General features: G+C 57.2%; 7 protein-coding genes across 7 annotated transcripts; 4 read left to right on the top strand and 3 right to left on the bottom strand.

Moving 5' to 3' along the window:
- Nucleotides 1–56: 56 nt before the first annotated feature.
- On the top strand, nt 57–1888 carry BKCO1_4400018 (mfs multidrug transporter; the record flags this gene model as incomplete). Its single annotated transcript, XM_020276071.1, has 6 exons — nt 57–227; nt 283–348; nt 399–722; nt 774–879; nt 927–1534; nt 1595–1888. 6 exons carry the CDS (start codon nt 57–59, stop codon nt 1886–1888), a joined length of 1569 nt encoding a protein of 522 aa, XP_020128049.1.
- Nucleotides 1889–2444: 556 nt separating this feature from the next.
- BKCO1_4400017 (nitrogen regulatory protein area) lies at nt 2445–3818 on the top strand (the record flags this gene model as incomplete). Its single annotated transcript, XM_020276070.1, has 2 exons — nt 2445–2785; nt 2840–3818. 2 exons carry the CDS (start codon nt 2445–2447, stop codon nt 3816–3818), a joined length of 1320 nt encoding a protein of 439 aa, XP_020128026.1.
- Nucleotides 3819–4015: 197 nt separating this feature from the next.
- BKCO1_4400016 (vacuolar morphogenesis protein) lies at nt 4016–7430 on the bottom strand (the record flags this gene model as incomplete). Its single annotated transcript, XM_020276069.1, has 5 exons — nt 4016–4652; nt 4703–4811; nt 4864–5748; nt 5805–7304; nt 7349–7430. The coding sequence occupies 5 exons, from the start codon at nt 7428–7430 to the stop codon at nt 4016–4018; spliced, it is 3213 nt and encodes a 1070-aa protein (XP_020128025.1).
- A 994-nt stretch (nt 7431–8424) lies between these two features.
- BKCO1_4400015 (uncharacterized protein) lies at nt 8425–10250 on the top strand (the record flags this gene model as incomplete). The annotated part of the gene is made up of 10 exons (XM_020276068.1): nt 8425–8517; nt 8635–8671; nt 8725–8792; nt 8844–8934; nt 9003–9099; nt 9147–9223; nt 9274–9387; nt 9440–9478; nt 9526–9556; nt 9605–10250. 10 exons carry the CDS (start codon nt 8425–8427, stop codon nt 10248–10250), a joined length of 1293 nt encoding a protein of 430 aa, XP_020128024.1.
- An 896-nt stretch (nt 10251–11146) lies between these two features.
- On the top strand, nt 11147–11818 carry BKCO1_4400014 (uncharacterized protein; the record flags this gene model as incomplete). Its single annotated transcript, XM_020276067.1, has 2 exons — nt 11147–11236; nt 11339–11818. 2 exons carry the CDS (start codon nt 11147–11149, stop codon nt 11816–11818), a joined length of 570 nt encoding a protein of 189 aa, XP_020128023.1.
- A 485-nt stretch (nt 11819–12303) lies between these two features.
- On the bottom strand, nt 12304–14987 carry BKCO1_4400013 (spx domain-containing protein; the record flags this gene model as incomplete). Its single annotated transcript, XM_020276066.1, has 3 exons — nt 12304–12446; nt 12502–14831; nt 14905–14987. The coding sequence occupies 3 exons, from the start codon at nt 14985–14987 to the stop codon at nt 12304–12306; spliced, it is 2556 nt and encodes an 851-aa protein (XP_020128022.1).
- Nucleotides 14988–17389: 2402 nt separating this feature from the next.
- On the bottom strand, nt 17390–19696 carry BKCO1_4400012 (plasma membrane fusion protein prm1; the record flags this gene model as incomplete). Its single annotated transcript, XM_020276065.1, has 1 exon — nt 17390–19696. The coding sequence occupies one exon, from the start codon at nt 19694–19696 to the stop codon at nt 17390–17392; it is 2307 nt and encodes a 768-aa protein (XP_020128021.1).
- Nucleotides 19697–19784: the final 88 nt, after the last annotated feature.

Below are 19784 nucleotides of genomic sequence, written 5' to 3'. Positions count from 1 at the left end.
TTGGGTTTTGGTCGCGCGCCGTCAATCATTATTCCTTCGCTTTTTTGTTCTTCAACATGTCCGCACAGACTGGTTTGGTCGTGCCGTCGCTCTTTTCAGACTCGAGAACTTCGTCCACCACCGATGTCAGCGATGTGAAGGAGAAGCAGCAGCCCGACGTAGAATGTCAGAGCATCGACAACACCGGCTCGGCTTCCGAGTCCGAGGAGAAGGAAGATTCAAACTTGGTAAGCTCCTCCCATCACCGCATTTTCTTCGTCGACGTGCTGACAAAATCAACAGGTCACTTGGGACGGCCCTAATGACCCGGAAAACCCCAAGAACTGGACCCAGTCGCGAAAGTGGGCCGTAAGTTTCCATCCCAGAGCTGCTGGCCGGCCGGTGCTGACCGACACCAGACGACCATGATCGTCTCCGCATTCGCCTTCGTCTCGCCTCTTTCTTCTTCCATGGCCGCCCCGGCCCTGGATGCTATCGGGACTGAGCTGCACATTCCCGACGGCTTCCAGCTCCAAATGGTTCTTTCCATCTTCCTGTTGGCATACTCGTTCGGCTCCTTCGTCTTGTCTCCGTGCTCCGAGATATGGGGGCGTTCTTGGATCATTCGTACCGGCAATGCCGTCTTCATCCTCTTCAACACCGCCTGTGGCTTCTCCCAGTCGCGAGCTCAGATCACGGCCTTCCGTTTCATTTCTGGCTTTGGCGGCAGCGCCATGCTCGGAGTAAGTGCAGCCGCCGTCCCTTGGCTACCACTTGATGCTAACCCGCCGAAGATGGGTGCAGGAGTACTTTCTGATTGCTGGCTTCCTTCTGAGCGAGGCAAGGGATTCAGCATCTATCAGCTCGCGCCTGTTCTCGGGCCTGCTCTGGGTCCCATCGGTAAGTCGGTCCACTCCACAGGGAGGCCAAGTGCTGACCCAAGCCAGCCGGTGGCTTCATCTCGCAGTACACCACCTGGAGGTGGACCTTCTGGTCCATCACCCTCTTCAACCTCTTCATCCAAACCCTCGGCCTCTTCTTCCTCCGCGAGACATACGCTCCCCGCATCCTCCTCCTCAAGGCCCGCGCCCTCCGCGCAAAGACCGGAAACGCCAGCCTCCGCACCCAATGGGAGCGCGACGACCGCACCCTGCCCAAGCTGCTCGCCATCTCCCTGACCAGGCCGTGGCGGCTGCTCGCGACCCAGCCCATCGTCCAGCTGCTCGCCCTCTACCAAGCATACAACTACGGCATGCTGTACCTGCTGATCTCCAGCTTCCCCTCTCTGTGGGAAGGAAAGTACGGCATGCCCAAGGGCGTTGCCAGCTTGAACTACATTTCGCTGGCCGTCGGCTCGCTCATCGGCGCCCAGATCTGCGGCCCTATGATGGACGCCATCTACAGGCGCCTCCAAAAGCGCAGCGGCACTCCAGACAAGCCCGGCCCGCCCGAGTTCCGCATCCCGATGATGGTGCCGGCATCCATCATCAGCCCATGCGGTGTTTTCCTGTACGCGTGGTCGGCGCAGGCGCAGTGTTTCTGGCTCGTGCCGAACGTAAGGCCCCCCTCCGCTCTCTCCTCCTCCTCCTGACCAATGCTGACACGCCTGATGCAGATTGGAGCCGCGCTCTTTGCCTGCGGCAGCATGATTTCCTACCAGTGCATCTCGACGTACATTGTCGACTGCTACGCGCAGTACTCGGCCTCGGCCTCGGCCGCGTCGGGCTTCCTGCGGTCGCTCGCTGCCTTTGGATTCCCGCTGTTCGTTCCTTACCTGTTCAAGTCCCTAGGATACGGTGTCGGTGGAAGCATCCTGGGCGCTGTTTCCGTCGTTCTGGGCATTCCCGCTCCGCTGCTTTTCTGGAAGTACGGGAGCGTCATCCGGGCATGGAGCAGCTTTGATGGCTGATCAGCGGCGTCAGCAATATGTGTGTTTTTTCAGCATAGCAGGAGGAGTTACTGGTAATTCGTATCGGAAAAGTCTAGCGTTACTTAATGTATGAACCTTGTACCTACGAGATGGATGGAGACAACATATACCCAACGTCCTGTGCCATGTGTTTCTGGCCCACCCGGCGCAGCCGGCAATCCTGCGCGTCCCATCACGCACGTGGGCGGCTCAATGGCGCCAGCGAAACACTTACGCAATGGAAACCTTTTGCGCAATTGCACGGCCGGCTAGCGTTACTCCAGCCAAGTCACTCCGAACATCACGCCTTATTTAGGCTCTACCTCTACCCCACAATCTGCCGACTGCTTGTCCTGTAGCTCTCCATCTCCTGGCGCCGTCTTTGCCCTTCCCGCAGCTTTGCTCGCGCTTTGCCAGAGCGGCCAGCAGCCCCCGTCCACTCCACGCTCTTGTATCCCCGGCCTATCGGCCGTTTAGATAGTGTGAGGGCTGGGAATTACTTGGTGGAACGAGTCAAGCTCGGCATCTACAAGGAAAAAGGCCCACCACCGCAGTCATGGCCACCACAACGCACTCCAGACAAGCCTCTTACCTGTGCGGAAACGACGCTTTCCACACCCCTTCTTTGACCCCTGCCAGCACGCTGGCCAGCAGCCATGATCCATCTTCTCCATCACATCACCACACTTGCGATGACGTTCTTGAAGACACTGTGTTTCCAGAGCTGAAGAAGAACGAAGAGAGCGACGTCGACGAGCTCCAGAAAGAAGATCCGATGGGAATAGACATGTGGAAATTCTACCGGAATCAGTCCAACGTGCCCGATGCTGAGCGCATGGAGAACATGACGTGGAGGATGATGGCCATCAACCTCCGCAAAGCACAACAGAAGAAAGAGTATGTGTTGCCCACTTGCCGTGCAGCTAAAAAAAAAGCTGATCGAAATCCCAGATCATCTCATCCAGCGGTGGGACACGTCAAGACTCCGGCTGCGGAGTATTGGTCGCCGACAACGGCGAGTCACCAGTCCACGACTGCGCAACCACCAAAAACAAGAACAACAACAACATCAACAACCCCGGGCATACCAGACCCCCCAGGCGCCTCCTGGACGACGGCACCCGGGGGCCGGATGGGCACCATCAAGTCCGAACAAGACCTCAGCGACTACCAGTTCAGCTTCACTTCCCATCATCATAATCATCATCATCATCATCATCATCATCACCTCTCGCAAGATCCCCAACAGGACCAGCCTGCGCGCTTCTTCCCGCCCCCATATGGATACGGCGCGCTGGACGGTCCCCGCGGCCGCATCCAGCTGCCCAACGGCCCCCTCAAGCACGAGCCCGACGCGCCCATGCCCATGATGCACGCGCGACACGTCTCGCTGGGGGCGGCGGCGGCGGCGGCGGGGTGCCCGGACGGGGGGGATTCCTTTGGCGGCGTCAAAGCCGACGACTTCACCCCCCACGCCCAACACGCGTCGGGCGGCGGCGGCGGCGGCGGCGGCAACGTCGCCCCGTGGGATCCGGGCTGGGCCGAGGACGCATTCGGGGGCCAGTCTCTGTACGACAGGCCCGAGCTGGTCAAAAGGGAGGGGAGCGAGCACGGCCCTTTGTTCGATGCCGACGGCTATCTCTTGCCGGCGGATGATGGGTGGATGGCACAGGACAGCTCGGTGCTCGGCGGCCATGGCGCGACCGCCGCGCAAAGCCTGCCACAATGGCAGCAGTTTGGAGAAAACCGATATGCCGAGTTTTCGGGACAGAGGCATCGGTTCGGGACGCAGCTGAGCCAGTTCGGGCACATATTCACGCCATCAGCGTCTGGACTTGGTACGCAACTATCGTCAAATCATCAAGCAACATGCTCGAGTCAAGCGTCAAGTCCTGGAACGGTGGGCAGAAAACGGCGAAAGGAGAGATGAGGGCACTTACTATGATACAGAAGTATAACAACAACAACAACAACAACAACAACAACATGCTTACATGGGGAAGCTCTTGTGTATCCTGACTTGTAGTGTACAAACGTATGCCGGGCAATAACCGAACCCAGCCGTGAAGGGTATATCGAACTCTAACCTGAACCATCAAACCACGCATGCATAGCTCGTGCACCGGCTTAGCCAAAGGTATCCCACCGGCGGATCCCCATCTCCAACTTCCCGAAACCCGCATCGCTGCCTCTCTTGGGCCCAAGCACAGAGCCCGCGCGATTGAAGCAACCGTAATGGACAACCGTACCGTCAGGATATACTCTGATTGCACTGTTCCCGAACCGCTTTCCACAGACCCTGCAATGCCTGTCCTCCCCAATGACTACCCTTCTATTCTTTCCACCCACCACTCCTGACGGTCCGGTACCTAGCAGTAGAGCTGTCTCGACCCCGAGTTTCTCCACCCCACGCAATTGAGACACAATGCGCTCCTCGTTCATCACGCTGTTGGCGCTGCGAATGCGGCCGCAGAAGTAGGATTCCAGGTCCTTGATCGGGAGCACCGATGGAATAAGCTCTAGCGTTGATGACGCCGGCAGACGAGCGCCGTGCTTGGAAAGGAGGGAGAGCGCCGGCTCCCAGTTTGCTTTGTGGGGGGGAGGCGGAGTAAGGTAAAGCGAGAGGAGGGTGTGATAGATTGATGGCTCGGAATCCTCTGGATCTTGTTGTTGTGAAACGCCCTGGTGGCGGGACTGCGGTCGACTGGATGGTGTGACGAAAGTCGGTTGTTGGGAGGCGGTAAGATAAACATGGTTACAGTATCTGGATCAAGTTAGTAGGAATCATGGAGAGGGGGCTCGTTTGATGCATACACTTCCGCCTTGTTGTAATCTTCAAGCTGGAAGACATAGATCTGCAGGGCTTGCTTGTGTTGGCCCATTTTGCTGAGAACAATTGCACGTGACTCGTAGAAGTCCGGCACTGCGTTCTTGCGTTAGCATCTGCCTCGAACGCCGGCACGTACCACGCTTACCGTCTTGTGGGAGGGCTCGGAAGATTCTGGCTTTATTGTACTGGTGGCTATTCCTCAAGAACACCTCCAGCTTCTCCCGCCATTCTTTGTGTTCTTCCTCGCTTTCAAACGCCTCGCCTTCTCTCGCCTTGAGCAGTCGGTCGAGATATTCATCGACCAGCCGCTGGTGGAAATCAGGTGTCCGGTCACCAAGCTCGTTGATAACGTGTTCCAAGTATCGGACAGACAGCCTTATATCGATTGCGTGCAAAAAGTCCAGCACGCGGTCCCGGGGCAGAGTCTCCGCATTCTCCGTGTCCGCAAGGAATATCTCCATTCCCTTTTCGGGATCAGCGCGAACGGGCCAGTCCGCGTATTCCAGAATCAAGTCAATCAGGTCAGGTGGTAATTGCTGAAGATACGCTATGGTTCTTTGCGGGCCACGAAGTGCAGGCGTGACATCTGCGCCATCCTCGTCTTTTCCAAATTTCTCGAGCAACTCCAAAGCTTCGTGGTGCATCTTCTTACCGTGCAAAAAGTCGATGAGATCCGTGTATCGACCACTCTCATACAACTTCTCCCGGACCACTTCAGGATCGCAGAAGTTGTCGAGACGGAACAAAGGACCGGCCATTCCGGGCCTCGCAAGCATGTATGCGCGGAACAGAGTCGTATCCGTGATGCGCGCCACTTTATGCAGTCGTTCAGACCAGCCAATCTCCTCCGAGTCTTCCGGGAGAAGGATGAATTGAGCGAACGGAGGCTTGTAGTTTTCCTTCTGCTGCTCCTTGGGCGGAAGAGGTTGTTTGAGCGTACCATCGTAGTTGATGAACTTCTGGAGCTGCGCACGAGTCTGTGCCAGGAAGCCAAAAAGTGCAGTGACTGCTACGATCAAGTCTTTGCCTTCTGCATTTATGTGAGCATGTACCCCTGAGGATTCCGCGGAGCATACCAGCACTTACGCAGTGGTTTATCCTCCTCGCCAAGGTTGTCAGCCGACTTCTTGCCCTTGACACTTGCCGTATCACTGTCTGCCTTGAAGGAACGGACAGATGCAGTATCGGAGTCTACCGTCTTTTTCTGTTCGGCCACCAGCCTTCCAAACATTGCTCTAGTAAGGGTGTTGCCAGAGTGTTTTTCGGCCGGGGCGGCCTCTTCGTCGTCTTCAGGGTCGGCCTCGGCATCGCTATCCCTAGGCTCTTCGACAGTAGAAAGATCGCCAGCGATGGATTTCGGATAAAGGGCGATGACTTTCTCGGGCTGGGCAACGGCATCCGAAAAGAGGTCCATGGCCTCGCGGTAGCGTCTCTGTTGAAACAGATTCTGCGCCTTGAGGATCTGCACTTCTCGGATGCGGCCCTCTTTGTCCTTGAGTAGAGTGTCTTCCAGCATGTTCAGGAGACTGACAGCTTCGTCATAGCGGCCGTTGGCTACAAGTTCGTCGATTTGCTCTTCGTAGTGAAGAGCACCCATGCGCCAAATACACCTATCACTAGCAACGAGGAAGCCCTTGCCGGCATGGGCCAGGCTGATGTTGGGCTGAGGGACGTGGAGGAAGGCTGCGCTGGGAATGTTGATGGTCTGGAGCAAGTTCAATGTATCTGGATTGCGAACTTCGAGAGCACCCTTTGCAGGAGGCTGCAAAGCCAGCATGTAGGGATAGGAGTATCCAATGGCCTCGGGTGCCACGGTCCACGGAATCTGGCGCTTTTCCAAAGCTTTGCCCGCAGTATCAATGAACAGACTGTTGACATCCTTGGCAAGCAGCATCTCGGAGTCACCCAGCCTTGTTGCCATGGGCTTGGGCACCCAGCTCCCCATGGCCATGTAACTCATGCCAGAAGTGTTGACGGCACCGAAGCGGTTGAGCTGCTGGGCGGCAGAATCGCTCAAGGAACTGGGCTTCACGATGTCCGTGACCTCCTGGGACTCAATGTCGACCATGACGAAGCCGGGATCCATTCCAGCAACAATACTGGTGCCTGTTGCCCATGTGAGCGACTTGACGGTGGACACCAGGGTGATTTCAGCCGTGTCCTCGGAGAGCTCCATGTCCTGCCATGCCCACAGTATGATCCTCCGCTTGACGGCGACGGCGAGACGCGAGACGATGGAGGGAATGCCGGTGGCAGGGTCCTTGACGATGTTGGAGGTGACGGCGAAGGTGGCGGCACCCTTGGTCTTCTCGAGGCGCTCCTGCAGCTCGTAGGTCTGCAAGTCGTAGATGGAGACGTAGTTGTCGCTCAACGACACCAGGATGCTCGACTCCTTGATCATGGCCAGCTGCTGGACGGGGCGGCGGGAGAACTTCTCGACCTCGCGCAGCAGGTCGGCGGGCTTCTGCCGCGGGCGGGGCGGGTCATCGCCATCCTCGGCGGGGTCGGGCTCGGGCTCGTCGTTCAGCTCGTTGAGGCGGTAGATGCGCAGACAGCCGGTGCTAAGGCCGACCAGCAGGCGATCGCCTGTCTCGGTCAGCAAGAGTGGCAGTGGCCGCAGACGGGCATACCATAGGCGAGGATGGAGTCGATTTTGGACTTGTCGCGCTGGCGGAACTCGACGACGGGTCGAGCAATGAAGGCGGTCAGCATGGTCGTGAGGCGGCGCAGCGACGAGCCGGCTCACTCCACGCAGCGTTGCGGGGAGCTGTGGGTGGGGTGGTCGGGAAGACCGCAGCAGCTGCCGCAAACTAGGTAGGTAGTCAGAGCTCGGCGGTGACGACGCCAGCGACGCCAACGACGCCAATGCAGCCCCGGCCACGACTTCGCGGTAGGCCACGACTTCCGTCTCCCCAGTCGGCGTGCGTCCGAACCCGAATGCGGGCCCTTGTCTCGCGCAGAGCCAACTCCATGGTCGCAGGGCGGGTGATGAGCCACAGCGTAGCCCGTTGCGGAGGCTAATATAATAAAACCGACCTGGATGGACCTGCACCGTGTTCCGGATCCGTCCGCACAGGTTCGCAGCCCGGGAAGCCTACGTCACGACCATCTCTCCTTGGGGACAAAGACGCTCGGCTTCTGCTCCCTTCCCTCCCTCCAGCGTCTGGAGCGATCCAGCTCCAGCTCCAGCTCCAGCTCCAGCTCCAGCTCCAGCTCCAGCTCCGCCGCTGAAACAGTCGCATACGTCTTCCATCTCGACCGCAGGCTTCTCGACCCCGCCCGCGCCCCACTCCCACCCGTCCCGCGCCCCAACTCGTCGCCTGTGCTCCCTGTGCCGTCTTCTGGCTCACTTATGCTAGGCTTCTGTCGAATGGGATGGCAGCTTGGCTCTGTCGAGGGGCAGTCTTGCATTAGGCCCGTCAGGAAGATGTCTTCTACCTATATGAAAGCACCGCGCCCCCCGGTCTCGCGCTCTTTGTCGTTCATGCTTCTTGTTTTTCTAGCTTCAACCGCTTGCAGTCCCGCGTGCAGTATGGCAAGAGCCGGTCCTTGGTCTCTGTCGTACCGTGTAATGACATTTGCTTCCCTTGTCGTATATGTCTTCTGTATGCTAACAACCAGGATTTAACTACCGCCCCGCTTATGCGTGCTGCCTGGCCACAAACCCCTCGCTCCTCCGTAGGCTCTTCTCTCTTTTCAGCCCGCCATGACGCCAATGAACGGACGCCAGCTGATCATGTGGGATCTGGCCATCTCACTCATCGTCATATCCAGCATCTTGATGATCAGTCGCCTCTATGTCAGATTCATCATGCTCAAAACCCCGGGTTGGGACGACTACTTTGCAATCTTCGCCTGGGCAAGTCTTAGCGGGTGTGCTGTTCTACCTCCTTTTCTTACTCCTAACAGCCTGTAGGTCTGTCTCCTGGGACAGGCTTCCGTTGAAATTGCCGGTGAGCGCCGTGGTCAGCGTCTTTGGCAATGCACCGGACTAATCGCAACCCAGCAACCTACAACGGCTCCGGCAGGGACATGCGTTTGGTACCTCAAAACCAAATCCACACCTACTTCATGGTACCCGCTCAGTGGTGCTCCTTACCCGTCGGCAACTGACAACATCCAAAGCTCCTCCCAACCGCACAGCTTCTGTATTTCCTCGGCACTGGTTGTGTGCGTCTGTCCATCCTGGCCTTTTTACCGCGTCTGAATAAAGAGAGTGAGTCCCTGGCTCATGTCTCCCACCTGAGAAGCAGACTACTCATCAGGAGTCCTACGCGCATCCAGGGGCTTTCATGAGGTGGGTCTATATCGTTGGCGTTGGCATTGCCATTCTCACCGTCGGATCTTTCTTTACGCTCCTGTTCGAGTGTAGCCCTGTCAGGTAATATCTTCCATGTCCATGTGTCCGTGTCTGCTGACCCCCCTCAGAGCGCTGTGGGACAAGATGATGCCAGGAGCCAAGTGCCTAGCCCAGTCCAAGGAGGCTGCACTTATGTACATACATAGTGCGTCATTGATCATCTACGGCTTTCTGGTCTTGCTGACCCCTCTACAGGTGGCCTCAGCATATTTTTCGACCTAGTCCTCTTGATCATGCCAATGTGGGTTCTCCATAGGAAGATGATTTTCACAGTGAGGACGCTCAAAGTTGCCATTGTATTCGCCGTAGGTAAGGATATGTCGCCCATCTTTCCGACATATTGTCTGACATTGGCCCGCAGGCGTCTTTACCGTCGTTACTGGAATCATTCGCCTTTCTAGTAAGCGCATGCCGGCATCTTCTAATCTTCTTGGCTGATGCATATAGCCATCATCATGATAAACATGGCGGACAACACGTGCGTTCGGCCATTCTTGTGTGTGCTGTTTTCGTTGACCTTCTACAGTACCTACAACGTCACCTTTGCAGCCGTCTGGACTAATCTTGAAGGTCATTGCGGGCTCTGGGTAGCATGCTTCCCTGCACTCCAACCCTTGATCCGGCGTGTCGCTGTCCGTCTTGGCCTTCGTCCCGCCAGCTCCAAGCGCTCCTCCAACCCCACAAACAAACTCCCAACGAATGACCAGAGTTACGCCTCCACTCGTATCTCCATGTTCCTTCACAAGTGGGTTCATCTCCAAACAGGCACCACCGGTGCGACCAACGAGCCTGCTTCGGGAGAGCACACAGCTTCCACGATTAGCAATCGAGGTAGGATGCCGCCACCCAGCAAGACGGGTGACACTGGATGTGGAACGGTCCAGTCCGATGCTACTGTCTCTTTGCAATTCGCCGGCGGGGGTGGAGAGAGTGCGGATGGAACGGGCCAGCAGCACCATCACAGCGAAGAGGAGGAAAATTGGGAGGACGTGGATTTCGAGGAGCCAATCCCTGACGGTACAGACTTGGAGAGCGGAGAAGAGTTGCAAGTGCTCGTGCCACAGCCATTAAGTGGAATAATGAGGACTACGGTCGTCAGGCAGGAGAGCGAGGCTAGAACAAGCTTGTATGACAGGGAATGTATCCGCGGATGGAAAGAGAGGGATGAATGAGCGAAATTGCCAGCTGTATAGCCCACACTACACTAGAACCACGCCAACGACTGCACTAGTGAGAGGCCAAGGTATAATCGCTACATATAGGAAATCGTTGTTGGGTTACCGTCTTGCAGCTGCACTGCACATATTGTCGTGCCGCCAGCACAGACGCCGTGCAACACCAACCGGCGTCTTTGCTGTAGGGCGGGCAGAAACAACATTCGAGATTCCGTCACTTGCAGGATCACGTCCCCAGAAAAGTCAAGGCTAGTCCGATGGCGGCAGTTGTCAGTTGCGGTGTGTGCGGCTATGTAAGGCCGGGCCCCTTGCATTCCACAGCACTTCGGGGTCAAGCATGACCAGAATGCGCCCGCCTGCCACCGCGATTCGGCGGCACGGCACACGGCATACAGCATACACCCGCTTTGCCCGCACCCTTGCGGCCTTGATTGGCGCGCTGCAATGCCAGCTGCGCGCAACCGCTTCTCCTCGCAACTGATGTCTGAGGAATCCAATATTACCGCCAACACGACATGATAGCGGGACAAGAACAAAGAGAAAGCTTGTCTTGCTTGGCATGAGCCTTCCGTTCGCAGAAATCTGTGATGGCGGGGAGGCGAGGGGCGGCAAATGCACCTCACACCAGTTTGCTGGCATCCGCTGGTATCTCAAGCCATGACATCTCTCACAAGTAGCAGACCACGTCTGCAAAACGCGCTTCTGGGACCGACCGGTCAGGAATTGACTACCAGCCCCCGCCATGACATCGTCCCACCAGGATGCTGCGGCTTCGGGCCAGCAGGATATAAATGCCGCGGTAGATCGGAAGCTCTATCCGCAACGTGAACTCGTAGTGCCCATTTCAGATGCCTGCATACGCGATCAGATACTTCCTCAGTCCTGCTCCCATTATGATCAGGGCCGCCGCCGCTTTTCTTCTCCTCATGCCCTATATTGCCTCGGCGATTCCAATCAGTCCAGATTCGGTAGATACAGCCAGTGTACGTACCCCTTGTTCTTGCCGTTGCTCCAACTATGGACCCGAGAGCTCTCCACCAGATTCGAGTCCCTCACGCACATTGAAAGCTCACCATTAAACTCAGGTCCTCCTCTGCACCGATGTCAACTACACCGGCACCTGCACCTCCTATCCCACACTGCTCGGCAACGACAACTGCAACTCCATCGATAGCGACAGCAGCACCGTCAAGTCTATCAAAACCGACGATGGCTTAGACTGCATCTTCTACTCGTATGTGTCAATCTCTTCTCAAGTTCCTTCGTCTTCATCTCCAATCATGCCAACGAAACGCCATCATAGCAACGGTGTCTGCCGCACCTTCTTCGACCCGTCCACCGAATCCTTGACGGTCCGCGCCCCTGGAAACGCCGATTTAGGTGCCATCAGCGGCTGGATACAGCCGCTGCTGAGTTACGAGTGCGTTTCAGTCAAGGCGACCGAGTTTGCCAGCCATCTTCAAGCTCTCGACGCTGAGGATAAGAAAGAAAAAGCATCTGACATGTCTGGCTCGCCAAGTGTGATCCGCGGATTCGGCGTGGAGGCTGGTGTGTCGTCGAGATGATCTAATAGGACAAGAAGAATTGAAGGGTGAGAAAGAAGGGTGAAGTCGATGGATCGGAGTTCGGGGCGCTTCCATTTTCCTGTCTCTACGCTGGCTTTCTGTGCTTACTTTCTTTTGTTTCTTTCGTCCGTACCAAATTGGGACATCTGACAACCCATATCTCGATCTTGACATTGCCGCAGTCCAAAAGCGCTTCATTTCATTTCACGGTTGGTATCATCCCTTCCATAGGTCAAGACAGCCTATGGAGCCTCTATTTCCAAACCGGGGCGGTACACATACGTTCGCTAGACAGTACTTCCCCTCTAATGCTATGTTACAAACCAGGTGTTTCCTCCTTATTTACTCAACATCGGATTAATCCAATTTACCTTACATGGGGGAAATGATGAGCCATGTATTCACCGCCATGCGCATCTCCTCCCAAACATTGGGGATAGACCATGTCGCGTTATCAATATAAAAAAAAAAGGAGCGAAACAGTTCTAGAAACCGACCGCAAGCATCAAACCGTAACCCACCGTAATAACGATTACAAACGTAAGTACGGATGCCGGCACACCTCTGGTGATAAAGTGTTTGACCTGAAGGTAACGATGCCCCGTTTCCGTCTCCATCATAATCGCCGCTGTGGACGTGCGTCAGTTTTCTGCGTGCTTCATTGATGGATAAGGTAGACTTACTCATATTCGGGAATCCGCTCGTCGGCAAACCCATTGCCGCCGAGCACATCAGTACACTGCCCATGACCAACAGGTTCGGGTGGGGCTCGGCCATGCCCTGGCCAACCTCCTTAACAAGCGGCAACACGATCAGCGCTGCAACCGTGTGACTGATGAAGGTCGCGACAACCAGAATCAGACCAGCAAACACAACGAGCACGCCATACAGACTCATTCCTTCAACTCCCTGCGTGATTCTATTGGCGATGGTGTGAAGAAGGCCAGAGCTGTTGACAGCCTTGCCGAGCGCAAGCCCACCGGCTGCTAGGATGATGATGGTCCAGAGGAAGTTGTTGAAGTCCTCCTTGGTGAGAATGCCGGTACCGAAGAAGAGGACGATGGGGATGATGGCCACCACGCCCATGTCGCCAAAAACGGGCTCCAGTTGATGGCTCACGCACCAGAGCGCAATGGTGAGGACGGTTACAATGCTGATGAACCACTGGATTCCGGTAAATTTGTCCTTCATACGCCGGATGGGGACGATGGTCGTGCCCTTTCCTGGTTGGAAAGTGACCAACAGAAGTACCCAGATCAAGAGGATGCTGATGATGCAGACTGGGAGCGCAATGAAGAACCAAACGCCCCAACCGGGTTGTGGCGACATGTTCTGCAAAGCGATCAAGTTCTGCGGCGACGCGATGGGCGAGGCGGCACCGCCGATGTTGGAGGAGAGCGCGATGCCGAGAAGCAAGGCTTTCGACATACTCGAGTCCGCGGCGAGATTGCGCAGAATAGGCTGGACGATGGAAAAGCACAGCACAGGTGCAGCAACGTTGCTAATCCACATGCTTGCGAACATGGCTACGAACATGCTTGTAAGCAGGACGGTTCTCGGCCTCGTCCCTGCTTTGCTGAGAACAAGAGTTGCCATCATCTTGGCGATGTTGTACTTGGACAAGGCTGCAGCGATGGTAAAGCCACCCAGAAGAAGCATGATGACCGGTGTCCACATTGCAGCAAAGATATAGCTCGCAGCAGCCTTCGACTCCAAGCGATCGTGTGGTTTCGCATCTGTGCGGACCACGCGCAGAACGACCACGAGGAAGGGGACGAGCAACGAGGTAACGAAGAGTGGAATGGCTTCTGTAGCCCACAGCGAACTGACAAACACCACCAGCGCCAAGCAATTCTGCTGCTCAGGCTCGTCCATGATGGGGACCAGGAGGAGCACGGCGAAGATGGCGATGATGGCGATGATGGTATAGAAGGTCGAGCTGAGCAACCATCTCGGGCAAGTATAGCGCCCCACCGGCGTCGAGATCTCCTTCATTCCAAACTCGGCCTCGTCGCCCTGCAGGCCCTTGGGATCGGAATCACGGCCCAAAATCGTCTGTCTGATTCCCAGGTTTGCAGCCTGGGCCTTCCTTTCAATTCCAATCATCTCGCGCCACACCGTGTTGCGTTCCCACACCACGTGCTCACGGAGGTGCAGACGGAGCTCCCGCTTGGCGGTTGCGACATCTCCGCCGGCGCACAGATTTGCATAAGAGTTCTCGATCATGGAGAGGTTGTCGGCCAGCTTGTCCATTGTGGACTGCTGGAAAGGGTATGCAGAGTCCACATTTTGCTCGATGTAGCTGCCCTTCAAGCTTCGATCCAAAGTTTTGTCGTACTTCTTCAGGACCTTGCTGAAGCCGGTTTTGTTCAGCTGGATGTAGGAGCGCAGCTCGCACATGTTGACGTAGAGGCTGATGGTCCGCTTCTTGAGCGAGATGACCGAGTCGTACAGGACGGCAAAGGACATGTCGTTCTCGTCATCAAAGGCCAAGCTCCGGCGCCGCCGAGACATGGCACCGTTGGAGGACAAGACGCCAGAAGCGGACATGGGGTCTTCACCGCGGGAAGTTCTCCGGTTTCTCGAAGGGGTCTTGCGAAGGGCAGAGCGCTCGTCGGCATCGTCGTCGCTCTCGTCGTCGTCAGCTGCGGAACGGCGGCTGATGGTGCTCCGGCGGCGCTTGCCCATAGCGAAGCCGCCGAACAGGCTCTGCTTTCGCCCTTTGCTTCCGTTGGTGGCGCGCGATGGCGGCGGGCCATCGTCGTCCTCGCCGCCCACGCCATCGTTTTCCTCCAAGTACTCCTGGGTTTCCCTCAGCAGCGACTCCAGCTCGGCATACACCTCGCGCTCTTTGGTCCTGTAAAAATCGCATATTTTCTCCAGCTCATGGTCCAAGGCGCTCGAGAAGGTCTTGTCAGGATCGTCGACGGTGCCGGCGAGCAGAGGCGAAGATTCGGCATCCTGGGCGTCCGGGCCGGCTCGTTGGTGGATTTGCTTCTCGAGCTGATATATCCTGCAGCGCGGCGCAACAGACAGTCAGCTAAATTTGGACACGGCGCGTACTGGAAGCCGGACAGGCGACGCACAGCTTCTTGAGGTTGCTGTAGTTGATGTATTGGCTGCTCCAATCCGGGACAGCATTGAACTGGATGCTGTGGGAGAACTTCATGTCGGCCTCGTCGAGCAGGAGCTCGAGTTTCCAGAGGCGGAGCCGCCGACGCGCTTCGCTTAGGGGGGCTTTGGGGCGCAGAGGAGAGGCCGACGGGGGCGCAGCGAGTTCGCGGAGTTCAAAGGCGTCGCCGACGCGATCGGAGAGGAGAGGAGACGGGAGACGGAGGCTGCCGCGGCGGTCCAGGATCGCGGTGGGCAGGCGGCGAAGAAGCGGGAGCTGGTGAAGGGCGAGCGGCCAGCACGGCTACAAGTAAGGCGGCGGCGGGGCGGGAAGACTGAGGGCTAGTGTGGCGGGCTGGGGCGTCATGCAGCGATAGGAGTGGAGGCCGGCTTTTGAGGTGACATGGCGAGGCTGCCCTGCAAAGCAGAAGCAAGCGTGCAATTGGGCCCGGCCGCCGAGCCTGCGCCCAGCGCCGCTGCTGGCTCCCGCCGCACGCCCGACCTCCCATGGCCAGACTTCATCATCATCATCGTGGTGCTCCTCGTGCGCGATTGGCGAAGACTGCGGCCCGAGTCCCTGCGCACCCGGCATGCACGCCCTGGCATGGAGCCGCCATGGGAGGCTGTAGCGAGCTAGACGTCATCCATCCGACCGCTCGCGTCTCAACAACCCTCGGCCGCACCGCCCTGCGGCCTGCCCTCGCCCCGCCTGCGCTCGCCGTTAGAATAGCGTGTCAAGGAGCCTGCCGCGTGGGGAGTACCTGTGTGCCTGTTAGAGAGAGAGAGAGAGAGAGAGAGAGAGAGAGAGAGAGCCTTGTGTCTGCATCGGCCGGCGGCGACACACGCTGCAGCATGTTGGAGACGCCCTGCCCTCCGCTGCCTCACTCGGTCGAAGCATGCACCCAGGCGAATGGGAGGGGCGCATCCGAGAACGTGGCCGGCAACCGCAACCCTCTATAAAGCCTGCCGTCCGGGGAGCTGTCCATGTGCCCGGCCTGGCGCATGACCACACCGCCGTGTCAGCAGGCCCCTACCCGCCTGTCAACACCAGTACGCTGCGGGAGCATCCGCCCATCGCCTCCAATGGGATTTCAAAAAGGCGCACGTCACGTACTAATCTGTGCCACCTTCCGTTTCGCCTTTCTGGCCATTCTCTGCATGCCGCGATTACAGCCATCACTTCTGCCACTGCCGCTCATTGAGGGAGAGACTCCAATTAACTATCTACCTCTGCCCTCAAACACCCCCTACTGGCCCACTCCACTTCGTTGCCATGTGAGAATCGATATGTCCACTCCTAACCACTCGCTCTCGACGAGGATTCGAGCCGCTGCGAGCCATCGTAGCAGCTCGAAAACCTCCAACAGAATGTCATCAAAGCCAGAAAACTCCCGGAATAAATCAACAAGAACCGGAGCGGCGCAAAGCGCTAGAAAACCAAATCACTGACGCCTGCGTCAGACGCGAACAACAGCGCTTCTCACTCGTCTTCAGCTGCACTTGCCACGACCAGAAAAGGACGGGCAAGGAGGCAAGACAGAACGCTCGTTACCAGTCAGCAGCTGCCGGGGCCTCCGGGCCTTGCATCAACAGCGTGGAGACGCTGCCGGAAAGATCCAGCTCCGCCCCGCATAGTGCGCTACCAACAGTCCTGGGTCCGGAGATGCAATCGCAGGAAGGGCGAATCGCGCGGAGCGGGAGACCCAAATAAAACGACAGGCGAGTGAGCGATCATACCCAAGATGTCCGGCTCGTACACAGCATCGGCACGCCGCCCCCATCGCGGCCTGCAGCCTCATCCAACTCGTCATCAGGATCCTACGAGCAACCTCGCGGCCAAAGGGGCAAGCCAACGCTAAGGCGGGGAGGCTGCGAGAAGCCTGATCCGAGTGGGTGGGGAGACGGGGATGGAGACGGGGGAGCTGGAGAGGAACGGGAGGGCAAGGGCGAAAGTACCGGGACCAACTGCTTTCAACGCTGCACCACTGCCTCCACAAGGGAGGGGGGTGAGGGAAAGTGGAGAAAACTCAACAGACGCCCCCAGAACGCATACAAACGTAACTCAGTTCTTCAAACCAATTAAATCCTCCCCTTCTTTTTGGCATCCCTCGAAATGGTGGGCCAAACGACACATTCCCAATGCATCTAACGTAGAGAAAGAAACAAGTTTGATTTTGACGAGTGGGAATGATCCAGACCCTGCTTCGAAATCGAGGTATGTAAAAAGAAGACAGATGAAGGAGTAAACACCAGTTTCCAGTGGCGAGATCCCGAAGGACCTACAAACCAGTGGTTTCGCGCAGCCGAAGAGCGCGCGTAATGACCTCAGGGACCAAGGTACGTAACCTGAGCAATTACGAACTCAGTCGCAGATATGAGCAGCGGGTGCGCGGTCCTCGATAGACAACGGTCCGTCACGCCGAAGCGGAGGAAAGGTCAGTCGAGAATCCCGCTCGCTGCTCAAGTGAATGGATTCCAGCTTCTGCCGCCGCCGGACTTCTCGTTGGTTGGCGTCGTCTCCTCGATGCTGCCAACCTTACTCGTGCGCTCCTGTGCGGGCCGCGACACAGCAAGCCCCACAGGGTGGGACGCACCCACGTCTCCGACCTTTTCGTTGTTCATTGGCACTTCAGAGAAGTTGTCGTGCTGCTGTTGCTGCTGGTTGAAGTTCGGAAAAGGTCGCGGAACGATGGTGTAGGGCGCCGCTTTGTTGACGTACTCATACGGGGGCGCGGCATCACTCGGGCGAGGCGGCGAGGCCACGTGAATAGGTGCGTCGTGGCCGCGATAGCGGTCGGTTTCGGGGTCCGAAACGTAACGCTGACCGCCTTCAGCACGCGTTTTACCGCTGCCGGAGAATACCATGAGCGCCCGGACGATTCCAATAATGAGAACAGTGACCCATATCAAGACGATGCAGGTGGAAATGATGGCCTCGATGCGTACGCCTTCCTTGAGCTTGTTGACGAGTTTGACAATGGCATCCGATACCTTGTCCGCGCTTTCACTGCCGGGAGACGCGAGGAACGAGTCATCGGAAGAGTCACCCGACAGTGAGGCGGCGGCACCAAGGGAAAATGTGTCATTGCTCAACGTCGGCAAATCAACATGGGCATTGTCGTGGACCCAGGTGAGCCCTTTCTGGATTCCCTCGATCTTCATGACAACGAGGCAATTCAGAACATCCTTGATGGGCTCGTAGAGGATGGTACCACCAAAGGTCGCGTTGAGAGCGTCGCTCATTTCGTCAACAAACACGTTCAGGGTATCGTTGACGGCCTGCGTGCTGGTGTTGACCCAGCTGAACAGGTCGTCGTTGAGATCCGTGTTGAAGGTTCCAATAGCTTCGTTGGTGCCATTGGCCCACGACTCCGAGGCGTTGTTCAGGGCAAAGACGACTTTGTCGGCAAAGGCGCCGACCTGTTGGGTCAACTCTGGGACCTCCTTCTCAATGGTCTTGAGGAGGATGTATTGGCAAAGGCAGGCAAAGAGGCCTGCGAGTCCCAAGCAAAGAACCAACAGTGCGGGAGTCGAAGTGGCATAGGCGACAGCCCAACGCACGGCGGTTTGGCGGCGAGTTGAGCCGAAGCGGTTGGCAAGCCAGATGCCGATGGATGACGAGTACGGCCTGGAGGCGATGTAGACGACATCAAGCGGATCGTGGGCGCTCTGGCTGACAAGTTGAGCACGTCTCTGCATCGTCTGCCAGCGCTTGATCTCTCGCCAGGCCACGGGCGCACAAACGAGAACGGCAAGCGCGATGATGACGCCAATAAAAGCTCGCCTGGCGACAACCTCGGTCTCAACGAGGCCATCGAAGAAGTCGTTGATGCCATTGCTGTCGGAGCAGAAGGTGAGCTTTTCCTTGGCAGGTACCGGGAACATGGAGTTGTTGAATGTGTAGTTCCCGGTCTTCTCGTTGATGAGCTGCTTCACCAGCTCAAAGGGGAGGCGAATGGCACTATCAGTGAGGTTCTTGACCTGATCGAAGGTGGGAATCGAGCTGTTCAGTTTCTCCAGGCCTTGGTCGTAGCCAGATGGCAGCTGGAGATCCTTGAGCTCGTCGATCTGCGAGGTCAAGTTGAGCTTGTCCATTCCGTCGCCGCCAAAGATCTGGGGAATGCTGTTGATGCCGTCGATGAGCTTGTTGACTTCGTCCTGGAAACTGTCGGCAACGTTGGCAATGTCGTCTCCGACGGCGTCCAGTGTCTTGTTCAGGCCGTCACCAATGAACTCGGCAGCCTCGATGACTGTGTGGAGACTGCCGCGGACGGCCAGGGTAATGAGACACAGGTAGGTCGAGGTCAGCAGGCCGATGTAGAAAACGACCATCTCTTCCACACCGGTGACGATGAGGTCGAGCAGGGACATCAGGCCGCTGACCGTCTTCTCAATACCGGAGGCAGCGAGCTCGTTGACGCCTCTTGACATGTAGTGGGGCATGGAGGCCATGGCACTACCGACAGACTCGACACTGGTACACGCGGAAAGGGCCTCGGTGCGGGCCGAGCCCAGGTTGTCGTTGAGGTTGGCGGTGGCGATGAGGACGCGCACGAGCACGAGGAGAAGGAGGATGGTCCAGCGGTTGATCCAGACCTGCGAGAGCCTAGCTCGAAGGCCGAGGTATGGTGTGAGGTATGGTGCTTGGTTTGTGACAGGTCGCGGTGCGTCCTGGGGGGCGTAGTAGTCCCGCATCTCATGACCGCCAGCGGAGTGAGAAGGAGGTACGTCCGGAAAGGCGTAGGGGTGGTTCGCTGCGGAAGCCATGATGGAGCAGAGGGTGAAAAGGCTCGCCTGGAGCTGTGGGATTAGAAAAGTTTGGGGGATGCCAGCCAGCAGCACCGGATGCAGTCGA

Source organism: Diplodia corticola (genome assembly GCF_001883845.1).
Source record: "Diplodia corticola strain CBS 112549 chromosome Unknown scaffold44, whole genome shotgun sequence".
NCBI lineage: Eukaryota > Fungi > Ascomycota > Dothideomycetes > Botryosphaeriales > Botryosphaeriaceae > Diplodia > Diplodia corticola.
The sequence above is the reverse complement of the archived record's forward strand: the minus strand, read 5'-3'. Positions and strand labels throughout refer to the sequence as shown.